At 47.0% G+C, this 19,132-nt stretch overlaps 1 protein-coding gene across 1 annotated transcript; it reads left to right on the top strand.

The window, feature by feature from the left end:
- The first annotated feature begins 4,035 nt into the window (after nt 1-4,035).
- On the top strand, nt 4,036-10,779 carry ADAMTS1 (ADAM metallopeptidase with thrombospondin type 1 motif 1). Its single transcript, XM_054654630.2, has 9 exons — nt 4,036-4,540; nt 4,764-5,110; nt 5,604-5,736; nt 6,133-6,300; nt 6,551-6,837; nt 7,050-7,236; nt 7,337-7,512; nt 8,304-8,479; nt 8,664-10,779. The coding sequence occupies exons 1-9, from the start codon at nt 4,036-4,038 to the stop codon at nt 9,412-9,414; spliced, it is 2,730 nt and encodes a 909-aa protein (XP_054510605.2). The 3' UTR covers nt 9,415-10,779.
- Nucleotides 10,780-19,132: the final 8,353 nt, after the last annotated feature.

Below are 19,132 nucleotides of genomic sequence, written 5' to 3' on the forward strand. Positions count from 1 at the left end.
CTGGAGCCATTGTTAAAGCTGTACTTAACTTCTGAAACACTTTTAAAGCAGATATGCCACAATGAAGCATTTTGCTTTGCCTGATTGCTTTTATTTGATCTCTGGCAGTTGTTTTGACCATGAAAATTCAGATTTAGGTCAGCTGTTTGCAAGATATTTAGAAGGTGGCGAAAATTCTTCAGTGGGAACACTTCTACTACCAGAAAGTGAGACACCAAGTCAGACCTCAACAGTCTTTTAAACCACTTGTTGTGGATTTCTGCAGGGTATGGACAGGTCTGAATTCACATTCTCATGCAAACCTTCTTCTTTTTAAATAGCAAAATATTTGACTCACGCAGCCAGAAGTGTCAGTCCAAGTTCCTGCTGAATCCCATTTTGATGAAAGTTTATAAGGGAAAGTAGAAAGAATTAGGAGCAGATCATTTTGAGTGCACACAGGCCTACATGGGCTGTTTAGCAATAAAATTTGGAGGCTGCCCAAATTTCTGCATCAATTTTTTTTTAAAGCAACTTTGATAATCAGTAATGTAAAAGCAGAAATGACAGAGAAACACATCACCACATTAAATCCCATGATTCTCCTCCAAAATATAAATGTGTACTTCTTCCTAAAGTCATGATGGATATTGTTTTGCTTTTTCCCATTTCTGCTGATTATCAAAACAGGCAAAATTAGAGGTTTTCTCTCTTAACGTTCTTACCCTACAAAAAAACCACCAACGGTTAATGACCTCAAAATGAACAATAAATGGAAATATATAAATTAATCACACAAAACACAAAGACATCACAGAGAAACAATCTCCAGAAATACTCTTGGAAGTGTTTTTCAGAGAACTTTTCCTACAGCATCAGGTCTTTTATCCCCTATTCAATGGGCCTAATGTGCCATCTGCTGTTTTAATTCTAATTTAATTTTAATTATAGAAGTTTTTGAAAGAAGCAATCATTCTGCAGCACTGAAACAAATAAGGTTGGGATGGTTGTTTGTGTTGCCTTTTTTTTTTTAATTTTGGAAGCAGCCATTATTGCAAACAGTAGTGAAGAAATTAAAGCTTCAGCATTGTTAATCCTGCTCAGAGACCGACAGCACTTGGGTCTGAGCCATAAACTGTTCTTGCAGAGCAAAAGACGACGATCTGACCCAAAAACGATGATGTGGTGGCGCTATCTGGTGGCTTAATTGGCATTACACTGTCTTGTAATCCTGACAGGATGTGCTTTCTTCCTCCAAGCAGTAGCACTTTCTTTTAAAAGACCAATTTTATGCCTTTTCTGGGTCTTTATCTACGTGAAATCCTGAGAAAGGTCAGTGTGTTTCTTTCCAAGTCTTGATTCACACAAACTGTGATTGGAGCTGGCCCAGATTTGGTACAATACAGATTAAAAATACGTATACAGAGGTTTCAGTGCCCTGAATAATTCAGCTAAACTCACGGGGGTTGTTCACAGGAAGCAATTTAAGAACTCACAAGATGATCCAGGTGGTGATCCAGGTGTGACAGGCAGCAAACCTGTTGTAAAAATTCCTTCCCAACACGATTTGTGTTCAGGTAGTGCAATAGAACAGCTGAGTTCTCTGCTAAAACACTTCCCTGGATGTTACCTAAAGGCCAGGAAAACTTCTGGCCTAATGAGGGAACTGTAAAGCTCCCTGCTAAAATGTAAGCCTTTCCACCAGGAAAGCTGGGAGACGAACCATGGAACTCTCGCATAACAATTTTTATAGGCGAGTGCCACCTGGTGGAATATGGAAAAGGCTTTTCAGCCTGAAAAAGCTGTTTTAAGGTGGTCAGGATCCTTTCAGAGCAGAGAATTAACATCAAAAAACAGCAGCAAAACCAAAAGTGCATCTGGCAGCTGGGTGGACACACATTTGGTGGCCTGGCTCTGGTCCTTGCTGATCTATGAGTGACACTGATTATGCTGACAGAAAAGGAGATTTTCCTATTTTTAATTCATATATATTTGCAAGAGTCTCTATCTTGAGTCAATGCGAGTTGAAAAATAAGTTATGAAGATGCTTTCCTTTGAGTTCCACGTTTCAATTTCCAGGGTCTTAAATTGGTATCCCTAAATTAGGTATCATGTGCAACACCAAATTAATTAACAGCGTGAATGAACAGTACCTTTGTTGTGTTCTATCCTAGAAAAAGCACGGCAGAGCTGGGCACACACAGATCTCAAAGGTAAGGGTAGAGATTGACACACATTTCCAACTCAAGTGAAAAATTATCATAACTGAATGGATTTTTCTGCTGCTGATATATTAATGGGCAGCAGCCGCAGACTCTGGAAGTCAATCCAGCACTTCCTGCTGTGTCCCAAAGAAAATCCCACATTTGAGGCCTACTTCTGATTTTGCCCATCACTCTGTGGGACAAGAGCACTTTTGCTGAGCAAGTAGCTGAGAAATTGGCTTCATCTTTTCCTGTGTTTCTTTGCACAGCTTCAAACAATGTGCAATTCTACGCTTGCAAGATTTACAGGACGCCATGGGAAAAGGATGCATTGTCAGAACTTAGCAGGCAGTCAGACTGGGCTATTGACACACACATGTGGTTCCAAGTTTGTCTGACATGGTTTAAATTAGGAAGAAAAGCCTTAGGGTTATTAGATTTAGTGGCATAAATGGGACGTTCCAGCCCAAGAAAACAGTGGATACATACAATTTTACACAAAATTTTAGAAATATTTGCCCTTTCCCAAGGCTTTGCTCCTTCTGTTTTCAGCCCCTGAGTTTCATACTTGTATTGAATGATGTGTTGACAGACACAAAAGCATCTTTGTTTAATTGGGAAGCCCAGAAGTTGTGACCAACAGGTACATACATTCTGGTTTTATTCACACATTTATTCACCACTTCTCTGCCCTCCTCCTCCAAAAAGGCCTCCAGAAGCAGAAAGCTGGGGCTGTGCACATAAAGAATTAAGGGGATTAGCAGCACTACCATGCTCGGGTTATGCCTTCAAAGCAAAACATTAGCTGCACCATCGCAAACGCCTCTGTTTAAGTGATTGGAAAGGAACCATTTCTCAGAAGTACAGGTGCATGACCGACTGCAGCTATTAGGGCCGAGAAAGGGCAGGAATTGCTTGAGAAGGGGGGGATTAAAAATGAAAAAAAAATTTTAAAAAGGGAAGAAAAATAGAAGGAATAGAAGGAAAAGCCACGAAGGCGAGCAGGGATGCGTCCCCTCCCTCCCGCGCCCCGCGGGGCTCGGGGAGCGGCAGGTGGACGGTCCGGAGCTCCTGGGGCGGGGGACGGACGCGCAGCGCATCCAGGCGCTCCCCCGAGAGATCCCCGCGGCGCGCAGCGCTCGCAGCCGGGGACAAAGCCCCCCCGGGCAGACGAGGGGCGCAGCCCAGCCCGCTGCGGCAGCCGGGGGCCGACCCCGGGCCGTGTCGGTGCCGTCCCGCCCCGTCGGGGGCGGCGGGAGGGCGGCGCGGCGGGGGCCGCCCGCGGGCGCGTTACGCACGCAGTGATCTCAGCGGCGCGGGCGCGGCGGCAGCGCCGGGCTGGGGGCGGCACGGCCGGACCCCATAAAGGGCGGCGGCGAGCCCCGCTCCCGCACTCACCCCGCACGGCGGAGGCGGACGGGCCCGCGGCGCTCCGCTCTGCAAAGGACGGGAGGGAGGCTCCTCGGCGCCCTGGAAGTGCAGGCGGGACCGTCCCGGGGCTGCCGGAGACTCGCCGGAGCGTCCTCCCCGCCCGCCGCTGCTGCTGCTGCAGCCGGGGAAGGCTGAGGAGGCGGGCAGGAGAAGCGGCAGCCGGAGCAGGACAGAAGACAGAGGGACGGAGCGAGGGGCAGCGCTGCCCTCGCACAGCCGCGATCCCCGGCATCGCCGCCGCGCCCCGGCCATGGGGAAGCCGACGCCGCCTCTGCAGTGACCGCGGGACGCGGCTCCCGCGCGGTCCTCCGCCGGCAGACAGACTCAGACACCCCCCAAAACCTGAAAGCAAAAACCCACATCTTCCATACCCATTCCTGTATAAAGTGAAATAAAGAGAGGAGAAGGGCTGCGCCGAGCGATGAGGAGCGGGGGGCGGCTGCCGGCGCTGGCGCCGGTGCTGGCGGCGCTGCTGGGGCTGTGCAGCGCCGAGCGCAGGGCGCTGGTGCTGCCGCGGCGCCTGGGCGCGCCCGGCGCCCGAGAGCGCTTCCGCCTGGAGGCCTTCGGGGAGAGCCTGACGCTGGAGCTGGAGCCCGACAGCAGCTTCCTAGCCCCGGACTTCACCCTGCAGTACCTGGGCGGGCCGCCGCCGCCGCCCGAGGACGACCTCTCCCACTGCTTCTACTCCGGCACCGTGAACCGGGACCCCAGCTCGGCGGCCGCGCTCAGCCTGTGCGCGGGGCTGCGCGGCGCCTTCTCGCTGCGGGGCCGCCAGTACCTGATCCAGCCCGCGCCCGGCACCGCGCACCTCCACGGGCCGCACCTCCTGCGCCTCCGCGGCGCCCCGCGGGCCGCCCCCGCCGCCCGCTGCGCTGTAGCCGAGGCGGGGGCCGGGGCGGAGCGGCCCGAGCCGGCCGAGCCCGCAGGTACCGTGGGGAAGCCGCGCCGGCCTCCGCGGGGACGGGGAGGGCAAGGGCGGGGGTGTGGCGGGGATGCCCGGCCGCTGCTTGCCCCGCATCCCACCCCGAGATGCCCAACAAGCACAAAGCTTGGGTGCGCATCTTGGGTTACCCGCGGGTTTGGGCTTCTGAACGGTGCTCTCTTGCTGTGCTCACCTGCGCTTTCCCTCCCTCTATTTTCTATACGCAGAAACGAGAAGCAGGAGGAAGAAGAGGTTCGTGTCCAGCCCCCGCTACGTGGAGACCATGCTGGTGGCCGACCAGTCCATGGCTGAGTTCCACGGCAGCGGGCTGAAGCACTACCTGCTGACCCTGCTCTCCGTGGCCGCCAAGCTGTACAAGCACCCCAGCATCCGCAACTCCATCAGCCTGGTGGTGGTGAAGATCATGGTCATCTACGAGGAGCGCAAGGGCCCCGACATCTCCTCCAACGCCGCCCTGACTCTGAGGAACTTCTGCAGCTGGCAGAAGCAGCACAACCCGCCCAGCGACCGGCACGCCGAGCACTACGACACGGCCATCCTCTTCACCAGGCAGGTGAGGGACACCGAGTCACATCCAGCCCCACGCCCACTGCTCCCTATCCCCTCTGCCAGGAGACCTCCGAAAAAGTGTCCAGACAGTTGCGTGTCACCACAGCTGCAGTGGAGCAGGCTAAAAATTACATGAGCTGCTTTTTGTTTTATTCTCTTTTTTTTTTTTTTTTTTTTTTTTTTTTTTTTTTTTTTTTTTGCTGTTTGCACCATGTCTGGTGAAGCTCACAGTTTGTGCACTGTCTTTGTAAACTCACAGATTGTGCACTGTGTTCCTGCCCCGTATATTTTTAGCAGATTTCAGATGGAAATTATGCATTTCATTTCTACGTGTAACCCTCGCCTATGTTCCAGAGACAGATTTTTGCCATCATACCCATTGAAGTGCTGAATATTTATGCTCTTTCCATAAGTAAAGGCAAACTGCCAGGGCTGGATGGCTCTTGCCAAGGTTAAGTCTCTGATCTGATTAATAATGAAACTGCCTTTTTTTACAGGACCTGTGCGGTGCCAAGACATGTGATACTCTTGGGATGGCTGATGTGGGAACAGTTTGTGATCTAAACCGCAGTTGCTCTATCATAGAAGACGATGGTTTGCAGGCTGCCTTCACAACAGCCCACGAATTAGGTACTTGAAACTTTGCAAAGCCATTCCCTGGGATTAATTGAAGCCAGCTTGATGCCGTAAAGCGCAGCCTGCACCTCCCCGGAGCAGTCGGGAGGAGGCAAAGCGCTGTCTTGGAGCAGGCTTGGACTCGGGAAAGCAAATCCGGCCTGCACAGCATTGTCTGCAAGAGGCTCTGTGTGTGCCTGCAGAGCAAAAAAAAAAAAAAAAAAAGAAAGAAAAAAAAAAAGGGATAGAAGATCCAGTGCCATCTGCTTGAAATCTGGGAGCGTTCAGTTTCGGGTTATTAATTACAGACCAGGCTCTGAGCAGCTCTAGAACAATATTTAAAATACTGCTGGTAAAGTGTAGGACAGACTTCCTAAAGTCACAGACTTTGCTTTTCTCCTTTTCTCCAAGGCCACGTGTTTAACATGCCTCATGACGATGCAAAGCAGTGTGCTGGCATCAATGGAATGAGCCGGGATTTCCACATGATGGCATCCATGCTCTCCAACCTGGACCGCAGCCAGCCCTGGTCTCCATGCAGTGCCTACATGATTACAACATTTTTGGATAACGGTCATGGTAAGGTTATTAAGCTTTCCATTCATGTGGCGTTTGAGCTCTTGTGCTTTACTGCTTTGCTTTTTTTTTTTTTTTTCTTTAAGAGTGTTTCTGCTTCAGCGCAGACTTAACCTTTTGCATGCTGTCAGTGAGTTTAGAAGAGCCTTATTTTTACAAAAATGGTAGCACAAAACCAAATGTAGTTCCCTTTTAAAACTGACCCTGCAGCATCATCTGACTTTTTTTTTTTTCTTTTCTTCAACTTTTTCAGGGGAGTGCTTGTTGGACAAGCCCCACAGGCCCATCCAGCTGCCCTCGGACTTGCCTGGCACGCTGTACGATGCCAACAGGCAGTGCCAGTTCACGTTTGGAGATGAGTCCAAGCACTGCCCCGACGCAGCCAGTACGTGCACGACACTGTGGTGCACGGGCACCTCGGGAGGGCTGCTGGTGTGCCAAACCAAACACTTCCCCTGGGCAGACGGCACCAGCTGCGGCGAAGGGAAGTGGTGCATGAATGGCAAGTGTGTGAATAAGACTGAGAAGAAGCACTATGATGTAAGTAGTGAAAAAGAAATGGGTGCGACTTTGGGTTTTGCAAAGGGAGGAATCTGTGAGATGGGGTTGATTCGATGCTCATGAGCAAACCTAGGGCAGATTTTTTATTGAGTTCGGGTGGGTAAAGATGAGCGTGATGATGGCTTTTATAGTGTGGTTTTGTATGGATTTTCCTGTATTTAACCCGTGTCCTGCTTTTGCTGTCGTTCCAGACGCCAGTGCACGGGGGCTGGGGCTCCTGGGGGGCGTGGGGCGAGTGCTCGCGGAGCTGCGGCGGGGGAGTGCAGTATTCCTTCCGGGAATGCGACAACCCCGTCCCGAGGAACGGCGGCAAGTACTGCGAAGGGAAGCGGGTGCAGTACAGGTCCTGCAACATCGAGGACTGCCCCGACAACAACGGTAATTTTTCCCCGTTTTTGACAGCCAGGGTTGGTGTGTTGTGGAGGAAGAGCACGGACAGAGATGATCTCATGGCCACCTGTCTTTTCTGTGCCTGCAGGCAAAACGTTCAGAGAGGAACAGTGTGAAAAGCACAATGAGTTTTCCAAGTCTGCCTTTGGAAGTGGACCTGCAGTGGAGTGGACACCCAAGTTCGCTGGTGTGTCTCCAAAGGACAGATGCAAGCTGGTTTGCAGGGCCAAAGGAACGGGATACTTCTTTGTTCTACAGCCAAAGGTATTTCAAAACTGCACCTCTTCCAGCTAATCATGAGGGGGATTTTTATTTTCTCTATGTGAAGAGTCAAGCAGTGTAGAAATCTGAAACTGTCTTTCTCATATTTAAGCTGGATTATTCCTCCACATACAGCAGGATCATTGCAACCATGCTTTAAGTGTTTTGGCACAATCCTTCCACCTCCTCTACCCACTCCACCCTGGTTTCCTTCCCTCTCCTCTCCTTCCACCAATCTGATTGCATTGAGATAGGTTTGGAAAACTCTGAGGGATCTTTGCCAGAACATTGGTGCTTTCTCATACTGGTTACTAACATGCTGACAGCTTAAAATAAACACGAGGAAAAATGTTCATCTTGCATAGCTACTTGAATTCACTGTCATCAGATGGTGAGAGCCAGGAACTACCAGGGCGATGACACAGAGGGTTTTTGTGGAACAGCACTCCTAGAAATAAAGGATGTGCTGAACAGCATTAAAAGCAACACTGGCAGTGTGCTTTGAGGACAGGGCTGCCTTCTAGTGATACTAGAAAGCAATGGGGCTTCTTTTGTATGAGATCAATAAACAGTAGCTTTTTAGGGGGAGGTATTAATGAAAAGTGAGATTGTTTTCTCCTCTTACCATGGCATCATTTTGGCAAGTGAGAATACTACCTGTGGGCAGCTCTGCTTTTTAGTTTCCAAGGCCCTGAAAACAACATGTGGTGCGGGGCTTTCCACCCATCCGTATTTTGTGTCACGCGGTTTCAGAGCATTGTGCATGTTGTAACCAGGCTCCTTGTGTCCCCAAGGTGGTGGATGGCACCCCGTGCAGCCCCGACTCCACGTCCGTCTGCGTGCAGGGGCAGTGCGTGAAGGCCGGCTGCGACCGCACCATCGGCTCCAACAAGAAGTTCGACAAGTGTGGCATCTGCGGGGGCAACGGCTCCACCTGCAAGAAGGTGTCTGGCACCCTCGTTAGAGCCAAGTGAGTGTGGGGCTGCTGCTCACCTTGTCCTTGTGGGGGGAAGCTCACCTTCTCCTTGTGGATGGGATTCATCCATTACCGAGCTAAAACACCTTGACTTCAGACAAGGTTTAGTCTTGGGCTGGGGGGCTTTTTCCCCTTCCCTGCAGAGAGGACTCAGTGTTTCTCTCTTTTCCCGGGGCAGACCTGGCTACCACGACGTGGTCACCATCCCGGCGGGGGCCACCAACATCGAGGTGAAGCAGCGGAACCACCGGGGCGCGCGGCACGACGGCAGCTTCCTGGCCATCAAAGCCGCCGACGGCACCTACGTGCTCAACGGCGACTACACGCTGTCCACGCTGGAGCAGGACATCACCTACAAGGGCAGCGTGCTGCGCTACAGCGGCTCCTCGGCCGCCCTGGAGCGCATCCGCAGCTTCAGCCCGCTGAAGGAGCCGCTGACCATCCAGGTGCTGACGGTGGGGGACCTGCCGCAGCCCAAGATCAAGTTCACCTACTTCGTGAAGAAGCCGGCACAGCCCGGCGCGGACAAGGCGGCGGCAGTGGTGGGCAAGAAGAAGGAATCCTTCAACGCCATCAGGGAGATCATCTCCTCGGAGTGGGTGATCGAGGAGTGGGGCGAGTGCTCCAAGTCGTGCGGCTCGGGCTGGCAGCGGCGCGCCGTGGAGTGCCGGGACCCGCGGGGCCGGCCGGCCGCCGACTGCGCCCGCGAGCTGAAGCCCAGCAACCTGCGGCCCTGCGCCGACGTGCCCTGCCCACAGTGGCAGCTCGGGGACTGGTCCCCCTGCTCCAAGACGTGTGGGAAAGGCTTCAAGAAGAGGTTGTTGAAATGTGTCTCTTCTGACGGCAGTGTGCTGCCCCAAGAAAGCTGTGAGCCCTCCAAGAAACCCAAGCACCTGATAGACTTCTGCAACGCCACGGACTGCAGCTAGATAGGATGGCTTGGGAAAAGCTAAAACTTTTTTTTTAATTATTATTTTATTTTATTTTTTTCCTTCAGACCAGTGCACTGAAAAACACAAAAGAGGGCTAGAGGCAGCACCTGTGTTTTTGCGTAAATAATTCACGGTGAAGATCTGTTGAGGTGGGACAGCGCAAACAGCTTGAATTGGCTTTGCATCCCAAAAATCCCCTGCCAGCTGAAAATTGGATGGGATAGCAGACCCATGTCATTCATTTCTCTTTAGCAGATAAGGCCCAAAGGCATCAGAATTTCCTTTTTAAAAGTCTGTTATGAATTAAGCCAAACATGAGCAGTGAGACACATTTCAGCAAACATTTTGGGGTTTGGCTATTTCTCCCTTCTTTTGGATTTATCTTGTGGTACTGATCAAATCCCCACGTGTAGAAAGGGGAGGGAAAAAGATAGCTTAAAATAATTGGTCAGGGCTTACCTACCTCACAAAGGGCAAAAAACAAGATTGGAAAAGGAGCTTTAACTATGTCATTCATGGCTGCTATTGTTTCAGAGAATAGTTTTATATAAAAATAAAGCCATATTCTCTACCTGTTAAGAGTAAGAAATACCAAGAACAAATATCAACTCCACAAATCACTAGAATTTCATATTTTTTTTAAGTACTTTTATGTCATCCCAATGTGCCTGTCCATTTCTCTCAGCCACTCCAGTGCCATTGTGGTGATATGTGTAATCCAGAGGCTTGGAAAAGTGGAAATCTGAGTCTGAGTAGTTGCTCTTTGTGCGTTCTGCATATACCTTCCACTGGCTTTTCTGATTCCAGCTTGGTCCTGCCTTCCTGCCAAACAGATCCATGGAGTGTGTGAGCATTCCAGTCGTGTCTTCACACTCCAATCTTTGGCCTTACCCCAGCCAATGGATATTATTTAAGTTCAAAAGAAAAAAAAAAAAAGAGTCCCATTAGGAATGAGTATGTCCTCTGTGGCCTCTGCTGGGTCTGTAGAGCTCAGTCACTGATCAGGTGGGAAGGCAAAGCTGAGGGATAGCAGGTCCATCCACAGCGAAACGCCAGCATTCACATCATTGAAGATTGTGCCAGTCCATAGACCATGAGAGAATATGGCTTTCCATATGTATATAGTAAAATATATTACTATAGATTTTATATACTTCATAAGTATTTTATATTTCTCTCCCTTCTGGGAAGGGTTATAATTTGTAATAAATGCATATAATGAGCGTATTTATTTTTATACTTCTTGTCTAATGTGATCTTCTAAGTTATCGCTTTTTTAAAAGGACATATAACAAGGATAGAGTATTTATACAGTATAATATGTTACTAGAGGTAATAAATGAACCCTATAAATTTTGGAAATGGAGTGTCTTTATTTCACTGGACTAAAACCAGTCCTTGGAGCAGAAAGAGTTTGGAATCTGAGGAAAATACTAAGCAAGAGGCAACTAATTACCTGTGTTAGTGAAGAGGTTTGGAAAACTCTCCCCATAATGTCACACACCACCTTAAAAGAGGTAATTTTGTATTTTATTACTTAACCACTAACTCATCTATTCCAGAAAATGGAGTGCAACCATACTGATGCCACTGGCTGTAATAACAGCTTGGGGAGGGAGCAGTGCTGTCAGTCGTGTTCAGAACATACAAAATATGTACAAAAGCAGCAGTTTTGCCTCACTCTGGTGGGAAAGGAGCAGCCAGAAGCCAGAACCATTCATGAGCAGTCAGATGTTTCCCTCACCAACTCCTGGAGAATTTCCCTGTCTAATTTTCTCCTGATGCTGCTTTTCCAAGAAGCACTGTGTGAATGAGCTGTTCTAACATGTTTTATGATGTTAAAATGGATACTAAACATCAAAAGCTGATTTTTGCTCCCTCATACCTGATCTCATCACCACTGCAGTCAAGAGAAAATCTTCTGTTGGGCTCCATTGGATTTTTGCCATGGTATTTGAGACATCAGTCATTTCTGGATACTTTTGGCTTTGTGTCATGTAAAAATCTATTAAAACTTCCTTTGCCAAAGTTTGGACTCTGTCTCTGCAGAAATAGTTCCTCTTTTATTCTGTGGATAAAGTCCTGGCCCCTCTGAATCTCAGAGAATTCTCATCACATCACACTTCATTGGGCATTGCTTTGAAGTGCAGAAATGCTGGGGCATATTTTATTACTAACATTATTCAGGAGGCAGCCAATCCCTTTCTGGTTTTATAAATACAAGAAATAACTATTTATTTGCATATATCAGTATATATGCATATATATTTTATTCACCATCTAGGTTAGAAAATAACTGGGAGTTTGAAGAGGCAAAGTTATCCTAGAGCCTGCCAGACTGATGAGATGTGAAACTGTGGCTTCTGTGCTGGGTTAGCACTGTAAATGGTGTAACTAGAAAATGTGGAGTAGCTCATTTCCTCTGGCACTGTTAAAATAATAATGTGATTTGCTGCTTCAAATTGTCCTAACGGTAAATGAGAAAACCCCTCAAAACTCATTGAAAAATCAACCAAACAGTGGAGATGTTTCAGGAAAAAGCGAGACTTCTGCTTTTATCATTTTGACGTCACAGGTGGGTCAGCAGATGCAAAGTGGTGTTATTTGTTGGTTTTTTTAGGACAAATAGGGATATTTTAGACAAAATACCCTCACCCACTGTCTAAGGTAGGGAATGGAGAAGAAAATAGAGAAGGAAATACAGAGAAATTCAGAAAGGCATCATCAGAGGAATAACCTGGGCCGCTCAGCAGACAGTGCCAGAGTTCTGGTTGGGCTGTGCTCATCAGCTCCCTGTGAAATTGTTCCCACAGCTCATCCAGCTGGGAAGGCTCCTCAGTCCCTGCAGGGGCAGACCTGCCTGCCGAGCACCCTTTGGAGCAGAGATCCTCCTGTGGGATGTGGCCATTGCCTGCTGAGCCCTCCAGGCAAAGGAGGTGTAATTAGGTGAAGTTTTATCCCTAGCAAAGGTCACCCACGTACAGCAAAGGGATCCAGATCCCACGGACATGTCCAGGCTACACAGCAGTGTAAGAGAGCACTTAGCTGAAATATTTGCATTTTGCCCCGTTCTGCACAAGCACAGCTCTGTGTTACAACACGTGGAGGCAGAAGGAGAGCAGCCCAGGAGACTGCAGGGCTCGATGTCCCCTCCATGGTGATCTATCCTATGCTTTCCTGGCAAAACATCTCCAAACATTCACTCCTGCCCCATATTCCCCCTCAGAACACAAAAGAGGGACAGAAGTGTTATAGATGAATAATGAGAAGATTGGATGAATATTGTGTGAATATTAATAGAAGTTTATTGATATATGGTTATGTTATTGTGGGGATGTCTCTGGATGTCCCTTCCATGGTGATCTATCCCATGCTTTGGAGCAAAACAGCTCCAAACATTCACTCCTGTCTGATATTCCCCCTCAGAACACAAAACAGGGACAGGAGGGAAGTCAAAACACGGTTATCAGGTTCACCAGTGGTGCTTGGAGCAGGGTGTTCTAACAAACATCGGTTGTTTTAACAAACATCAGTGCCCCACAGCCTGGGGCAGCAGAGGGATTGTTGTGGAGATGAAAGCAGCGTTGTTTGGATCACAGATGGCTTTTACAGCCCACAGCTAGCAAGAGGGGCTTGTGCAAAAGGGATTTCATGTTGGGCAAGAGAAGTGCAGTTTCCTACAGCCCCTCTGCCTGGGAGGTGTGCTTGGCAGCATCAATGGGATTAAGGATCATCCTTGGTCCTGTGGCAGCCCAAAACCAGCAGCTGATGAAATTCCAGACCCCTGGACAACACCTAAATCTAAATATCCAGAACCTAAGTTGCTAAATCTATCCTCTTTAATATGTTGTACACTTGTGCAATAATGCTGCAAATCTGAATTTCTCCTATGATCCTTCACAGATATTCCAGTTGGAAATTAGTATTTTCTCCAGTATTAGCTGCTCTCAGCTATAGGAGCATATTTTCCTACAAACACACAAAAAGGAGCTGCATGTTCCAAGGAGGAGAGTCATATGGTGGAGATTATAATCAGGCAAGCTGAGAGCAGTGGCCATTTTAATTGTGCACCAAATATATTTTTTTCAGTATAACTAAGACAAGATGCCTGTCCCAAACAATTTAAATGTCTGCTGCCACTTTGTGCCATTTCTCATGTACTAAACTGGGGATGAAATTAGGGATGAGAAACCAAGTGAAATTCAAACATTTTGATTAAAAATTTCTCTCTAAAGCAGCACAATTTAACTTAAAGTTTCTAAAGTATTAGAATATTTCTAATTTGTTTTTCTAATTGAATTCCTATACCCATCCTGGCTTAGGGATGCCCTGGTTAAACCTGAGACCAAAGGAAAATTTGCCTTCTTGTGTTTAATCTGAGTCTTAATTACATGTTGAATTAACCCCAGAGGTCAGGCTTTGGTGAGAATATTTTCATAGAGATGAAACTGTGTGAGGAAAAGGGAAGAGAGAGGGAGAGAAAAGGACTTTTGTGGAATTTTTAACTGTGGAAACTTGAAACAGATAGTGGAGATTAGATTTCAGAATCAGGCCTGGGCAGATTTAGAAGTGAATTAAATGCAGTGTAAAGTCCTTTGTCTCCTTTTTCTCTCCCAGTGAACCAGCATACACATTAGGGAATATGCTAAAATAATGAACACTGGTGTTTTCCATTTCTCATTATCCTCCTGCTGGAACAAATGCAAAGCACAACATGGAAGCATAGAGGGGCTCAGCTGCCTTTGATGAATTAAAAAAAAAATAAATAAAATAATCCCTCTGCACATGTTTCCTCTTCACTCTATTAATTTATAATTTTATTTATTTGCACTTTTAAAGGCATAATAGCTGATGTCAGAAAGGAGAGCCTCCAGAGCAACAGCTGCCTGGCAGACAAGAGGGTCAGAGGCATTAAAAAATATAAATGTCAAAATCCTGCATTAAATAATTTAGAATCTGATCGAAACTAGCAAAAGCCAGGCAATTCAGAGCTAATTCTGCCATTGGCATAGGGACAAAAACTTCGAGTATTGAGAGGGATGTGTCAGGACTTGAAGGAGGAGATGGAGATATTGGAAATATCAGGGGGTGTAAAGCAAACTGCTGACATCACTTTGAGGAGCCTCTCCAGCCAGGTTCCCCTTCCCAGCTCCAGGAGTTTCCCTGGGGATGCAGGGCTGTCCCTGAGCCTCAGAAGGATCAAAACCCACCCCAGCCCTGCAGGGAACCTGCTCTGAGCTCAGAGCTACTGCAAGAACTGTTTGGCATCACTGATTATTTGTTCAAAAATAAAAAATGAAGCCCAGATTCCCACACTAGATTCCCTTGAGAATGTAGGAAAGAGCTTCCCTCTGGATAGGGTTGTTCTGGTGTCAGTGGAGCAGAAAAGCTGCTTTTATGGGTGATCAGGGCACAATTTGCAAAAACAGAGAGCAGCTCCCAGTCATGCAGCTCAAACAGCTTTGTAAAGGACCTTGCTAAATTGGGGGGACACAATTTAGTTTAAACTTTGCAGAGTTCTGGTTTAGTGACCTGACCTGAAGAGGAACACTGTCAGAGAGCAGGAAATGCAAATTCATATAGTAACTATACTTTTGGTCCAGGTGTTTTCATCTCTCTGTTTTAGTATCAGTGATGAAGGAGGGTCCTTTAGGAGAACCAAGTTGAGGGGTGAGGTTTGACCCGGTGTTTTCCAGACAGTCCCAACACTGTTCCCTCAAAGACCTGGCCTGTTGTAGGGCTGTGTGGTGGAAAACAAAAAGATGGTGGATTTTTTTCCAGAAAAAATGCATCCTACAGTTCGCATTCTATTTCAGCTGAGTGCCAGGAAAGTGCTTCAAAGGATGGAAAAAATTTGTTATTCAAAACCTGAGCTACTAAAAGATAAAGTGTTCGGCACTTATATTTTTGGGGCTCCAGAGGAGAGCCCTTAGCTTTGGGGCGAGGTGCTCAGCTGCTTTTTGACACAATTCACGTGGCCACGGGTTTTGCCTGAGTATCCTGAAGGTCCAGTGGCCTGAATCTCCTTCATGTTTTCCTTCAGTGGAGCCTGATGTGTTTTGTAGCCGGTTCCCTTCTTGTTTCACTGTGAGAGCTTGTTTGCTTTTTTTGCTGGGGGCTGTTTGACAGACTCACACAAGACCTGCCCGAGTTAGGCTTGCTCTTAAAAGCATTGCTGGCATAGTCATGTCACTGAGAACACAAAAAAGCAAAGCACAACTCCATTTGTTATAGCTGTAACAGCAAAAAATCCTCATGAAGATGCGTTTACACTGGCCCAAATCCTTTATTCTATTCTGAGAGCATTCTAAGCTGTACCTACAAGGAAGTTTAATTTGCTGAACTGAACTAAATTTGCATTTTCGCATGGACGGGAACAGCTTCACTGGTTAAAGCCGTGTTGGCAAAGGCTTTTGCATACAGAAAATGAAATAGACTTCTCTTTTGTGTGATTCAAAAAATCAGAAATCCTCTTGGGAAGGAAAAATCCTGCTTTCCCCCCTCATGCCGACCTACAAAGGAGGGCTGCAAAGGAGGGTGGGTGTTACACACCTTCTCTAACATATATCCACTGCCTTTAAATATTTAGGCTGTCAGAAATTTCAGGACGTTTCAGGAACCGAGTAGAACACGAGGTTTGCTGATGCCTCTGCCTTAATGGACCATAGATTCTCACAAATAAGCATCCAGCACCCTGGAGAGTCAAAATTTCACCTCACTTGCCACTGGAGCTGGCTGGAGATAATAAAACCCACCCCACTTGCTCCTCAGCAGGGTCTGGGATGGAAAAGATGAGGAAGCCTAAGAAGAAAAAGCACAATTAGCAGCGCTTAAAAATCTGAGAATGGCAGCATTGTTTGGGGAAACAATAAACGCTGGGTTTAAACAATAAAATGCCAAACAAATGCGAAGTCTGTGTCATGCAGGAGCAGCAGTTACAGCGCTGTTGTTTGAGTTTAAATTCAACATCAAGCAGTAACCATGGGCGAGCTTTGTTCCCTAGCAATGAGATGTCTGCACATCACAGATGCACAACGTCTTCAGAAAACTGCCAGATTACCGGATTACTCCAAGGAAAATTTCGCAATGGCCTTTGATTCCTTCCTGATGAAGTGATTTTCCACAACATTTTGCTCACTGGCAGATGAGGAGAGGCTGGGGAGTGAAATGCATGTGGTAGTATTACACAGTAACAATAAATGCAGTCATCAGTGTCTTGCCTAAGGAGCCCAGGCCTGTGGACACACTGATAACAGCAAAGCTTCCTGAGGTCAATGAAATTCACTTTATAAGTGGAATAAAATCAGCCCATTCCCCTTTGCAGCAACGAGATTTCAGCCCAGAAAAGCTGAAATCAAAATTATGACAGGAAGCACTTATCGAGTGGAGTTCAAAATATTCCATATTCCCCAGTCTGGTGCAGTTGTATGGAGAGCAAGGATGGCACAGCTTGGTGGGAAAAGCAGGGGAAAAAAGCAGAGAAAGGATGGCACAGATGGCAAAGCAAGAAAATGCTGGGCATGGATGGCACAGCAACAGGGAAAAGCGGGGAAAACACAGAGCATCCCAGGGAGGTTGCTGCACCTTCCCTGCCCAGACCCTGCTGATTATTTAATGTGCCCCAGGTGGTGAAACAGACAGACAGAACGAATATGCTTGGAAGAGAAGCCGGGCTGGCTGATTAGGAGCAGCTGGCTGGGTTTGGAATTGGACTTTCTGTCCCTGTGAAGTTCTTTGTGCTGCAGCACTGCGATAAAGGAGCTCCTTGCCGGCCGGTGTTTGCTCTAAGTGACGGGGTTAAGGTGTTTTTGTGATGCACTCTGTGATTGCTAAATTTCCTGCCTTTTGGGTGCTTACCTTTGTTGTTCTTTTACGTGCGTGCTAAGTGGCGAAACGATGCTGTTGAGTTCGAGATGAGGAGGTAAGAGCATTATTTGAAGTGGTTTTATCAGAAACTACGCTTTGAGAACAGGAAGCTTTCCTGTTTTGTTTGAAATGTAAATATTGTGCAATGCTGCAAACATCAGGTATTCTTAAAAGCTGTTAGCAGGTGCTAAAAGAAGCCCTGGGTATTGTAACGGCTGGTAAAGATCATTTACCGCTTAAGGTTTATATTAATCTATAAATAATCTCGGTAGTGGCACAAATAAGGAAGCGTTTCGTTTTTATTGTGGCTTTTAGTTTAAAATTAGTGAAGATGATTTTTTCACATTTGTCCATGGCTGAGAAGGCCTTTCAGATACGATGGGCTCTACATTAACAAAATGTCGTATTCAAGCACAGGTGCAGAGCATTAGTCTGCCTTGGTATTGCAGCCATAAGATTTCCTGTTTCTCCTCCATTCTCTTTCTGCTTCCTTTCTTTTTATCTTTTTCTTCCTCCCATCACGAAATTTGCACTTTTCTTGGGCAAAGAGTGCTAAATAAAAAGGCGAGAGAGAAAAAATTGATTTATTAAGGTGAGATAATGTGACAACTGCTTTGAAGCAAAAATTCAAACTCCCTGGTGAGATTAAGGATGAGTTTAATTTTAAAATTATTGAGATGCTGTTGTTGCTGCAAAAGAATTAAGCTTGCCTTTTTTAATTTGTATCTTGGTATGACTTCTTCTCACAGACTGGCTGGGGTTGGAAGGGAAGCAGGGACTGCTTTGTGCTTCTCTGCTGCAGAGGATCCACATGGAGCATCCAAATCCAAACTCACCGAGATTAAGGCCTTGGGACAGAGGAAAAGCTAAACCAACCTTCCCTCAGCTGTTCCTGCATGGAGAGTGAAGCAAACACTGCACTTCAGGAAGGGAGGAAAGCTGCACAGGAGGTATTTCATGATTCTGTTCCTAAATTCCACTTCCCAGTGTCCTCAGGGGAGAAGGATGGGCTTGTTGGAAGGAGAGGGAGGTGTAGAAATTCAGATTATCAGAACTTCTGCCTCCCCTCACTCATCCTGGGGTCACACTGCTCAGGCTTGATGGGACAAGCAAACTTCAGCCATGCAAATCCCAAAGAGCCAAAACTCCCCATCCCCATGGCACTGGACCCCATGTCCTCACCCTGATCACCTTAAAGGTGTGGCCTCAGAAGCAAGGGAGAGAGAAATACGGCACTGCAGAAAGTCTGAGAGCAGAATTAGGGTGTAAAGATCCCCCTTCCCTCATTCTAATTCAGTCAAAGAAGTAAAAGGATCCTTTTGGAAATGACTCAAAATATGGCTAACATTGAAGGAATAACCTTTCCTTTTGGCTGCATGACTGAGGTGCAGCATTTGGGGGTTGTGGATTTTCAAGAGCTGGCTGATTTGCATAGGCACATAATTTCTTATAAGTGGAGCTGGCAGTGCTGCCAAGAGTTGCAGTTGGCCAATAATTTCCCTTGTAAAATCCTGCTCCTGCTGGGGTAAATTATTTTTCAGTGCTCTGAAATTTCTTGTGTTGAGCCTCTGTCTCAGTCAGTGAATACTTGCAGTTTCATTTTACAGTAATTGGTGTGGTTTCTTAACATGTATGAAAGAAAACTAGAAAAGGGGGAAAAAAAAGTCATCTATTCTCAAGATAATTGTGTCATGATGTCCCAGAAAAAAGATGGAGCTGGTGGCACTAGGGGAGGAGACTGAGATTTCTGTAGCTCTAATTTTCTGACTCAGACCAAAGCCTGGATGCTTTGAAACGCTCTACAGTTAAAAAAAAATCTCTAGAATTCAGTCAAATGAGGATAAAAGAC

Source organism: Agelaius phoeniceus, chromosome 2, assembly GCF_051311805.1.
Source record: "Agelaius phoeniceus isolate bAgePho1 chromosome 2, bAgePho1.hap1, whole genome shotgun sequence".
NCBI lineage: Eukaryota > Metazoa > Chordata > Aves > Passeriformes > Icteridae > Agelaius > Agelaius phoeniceus.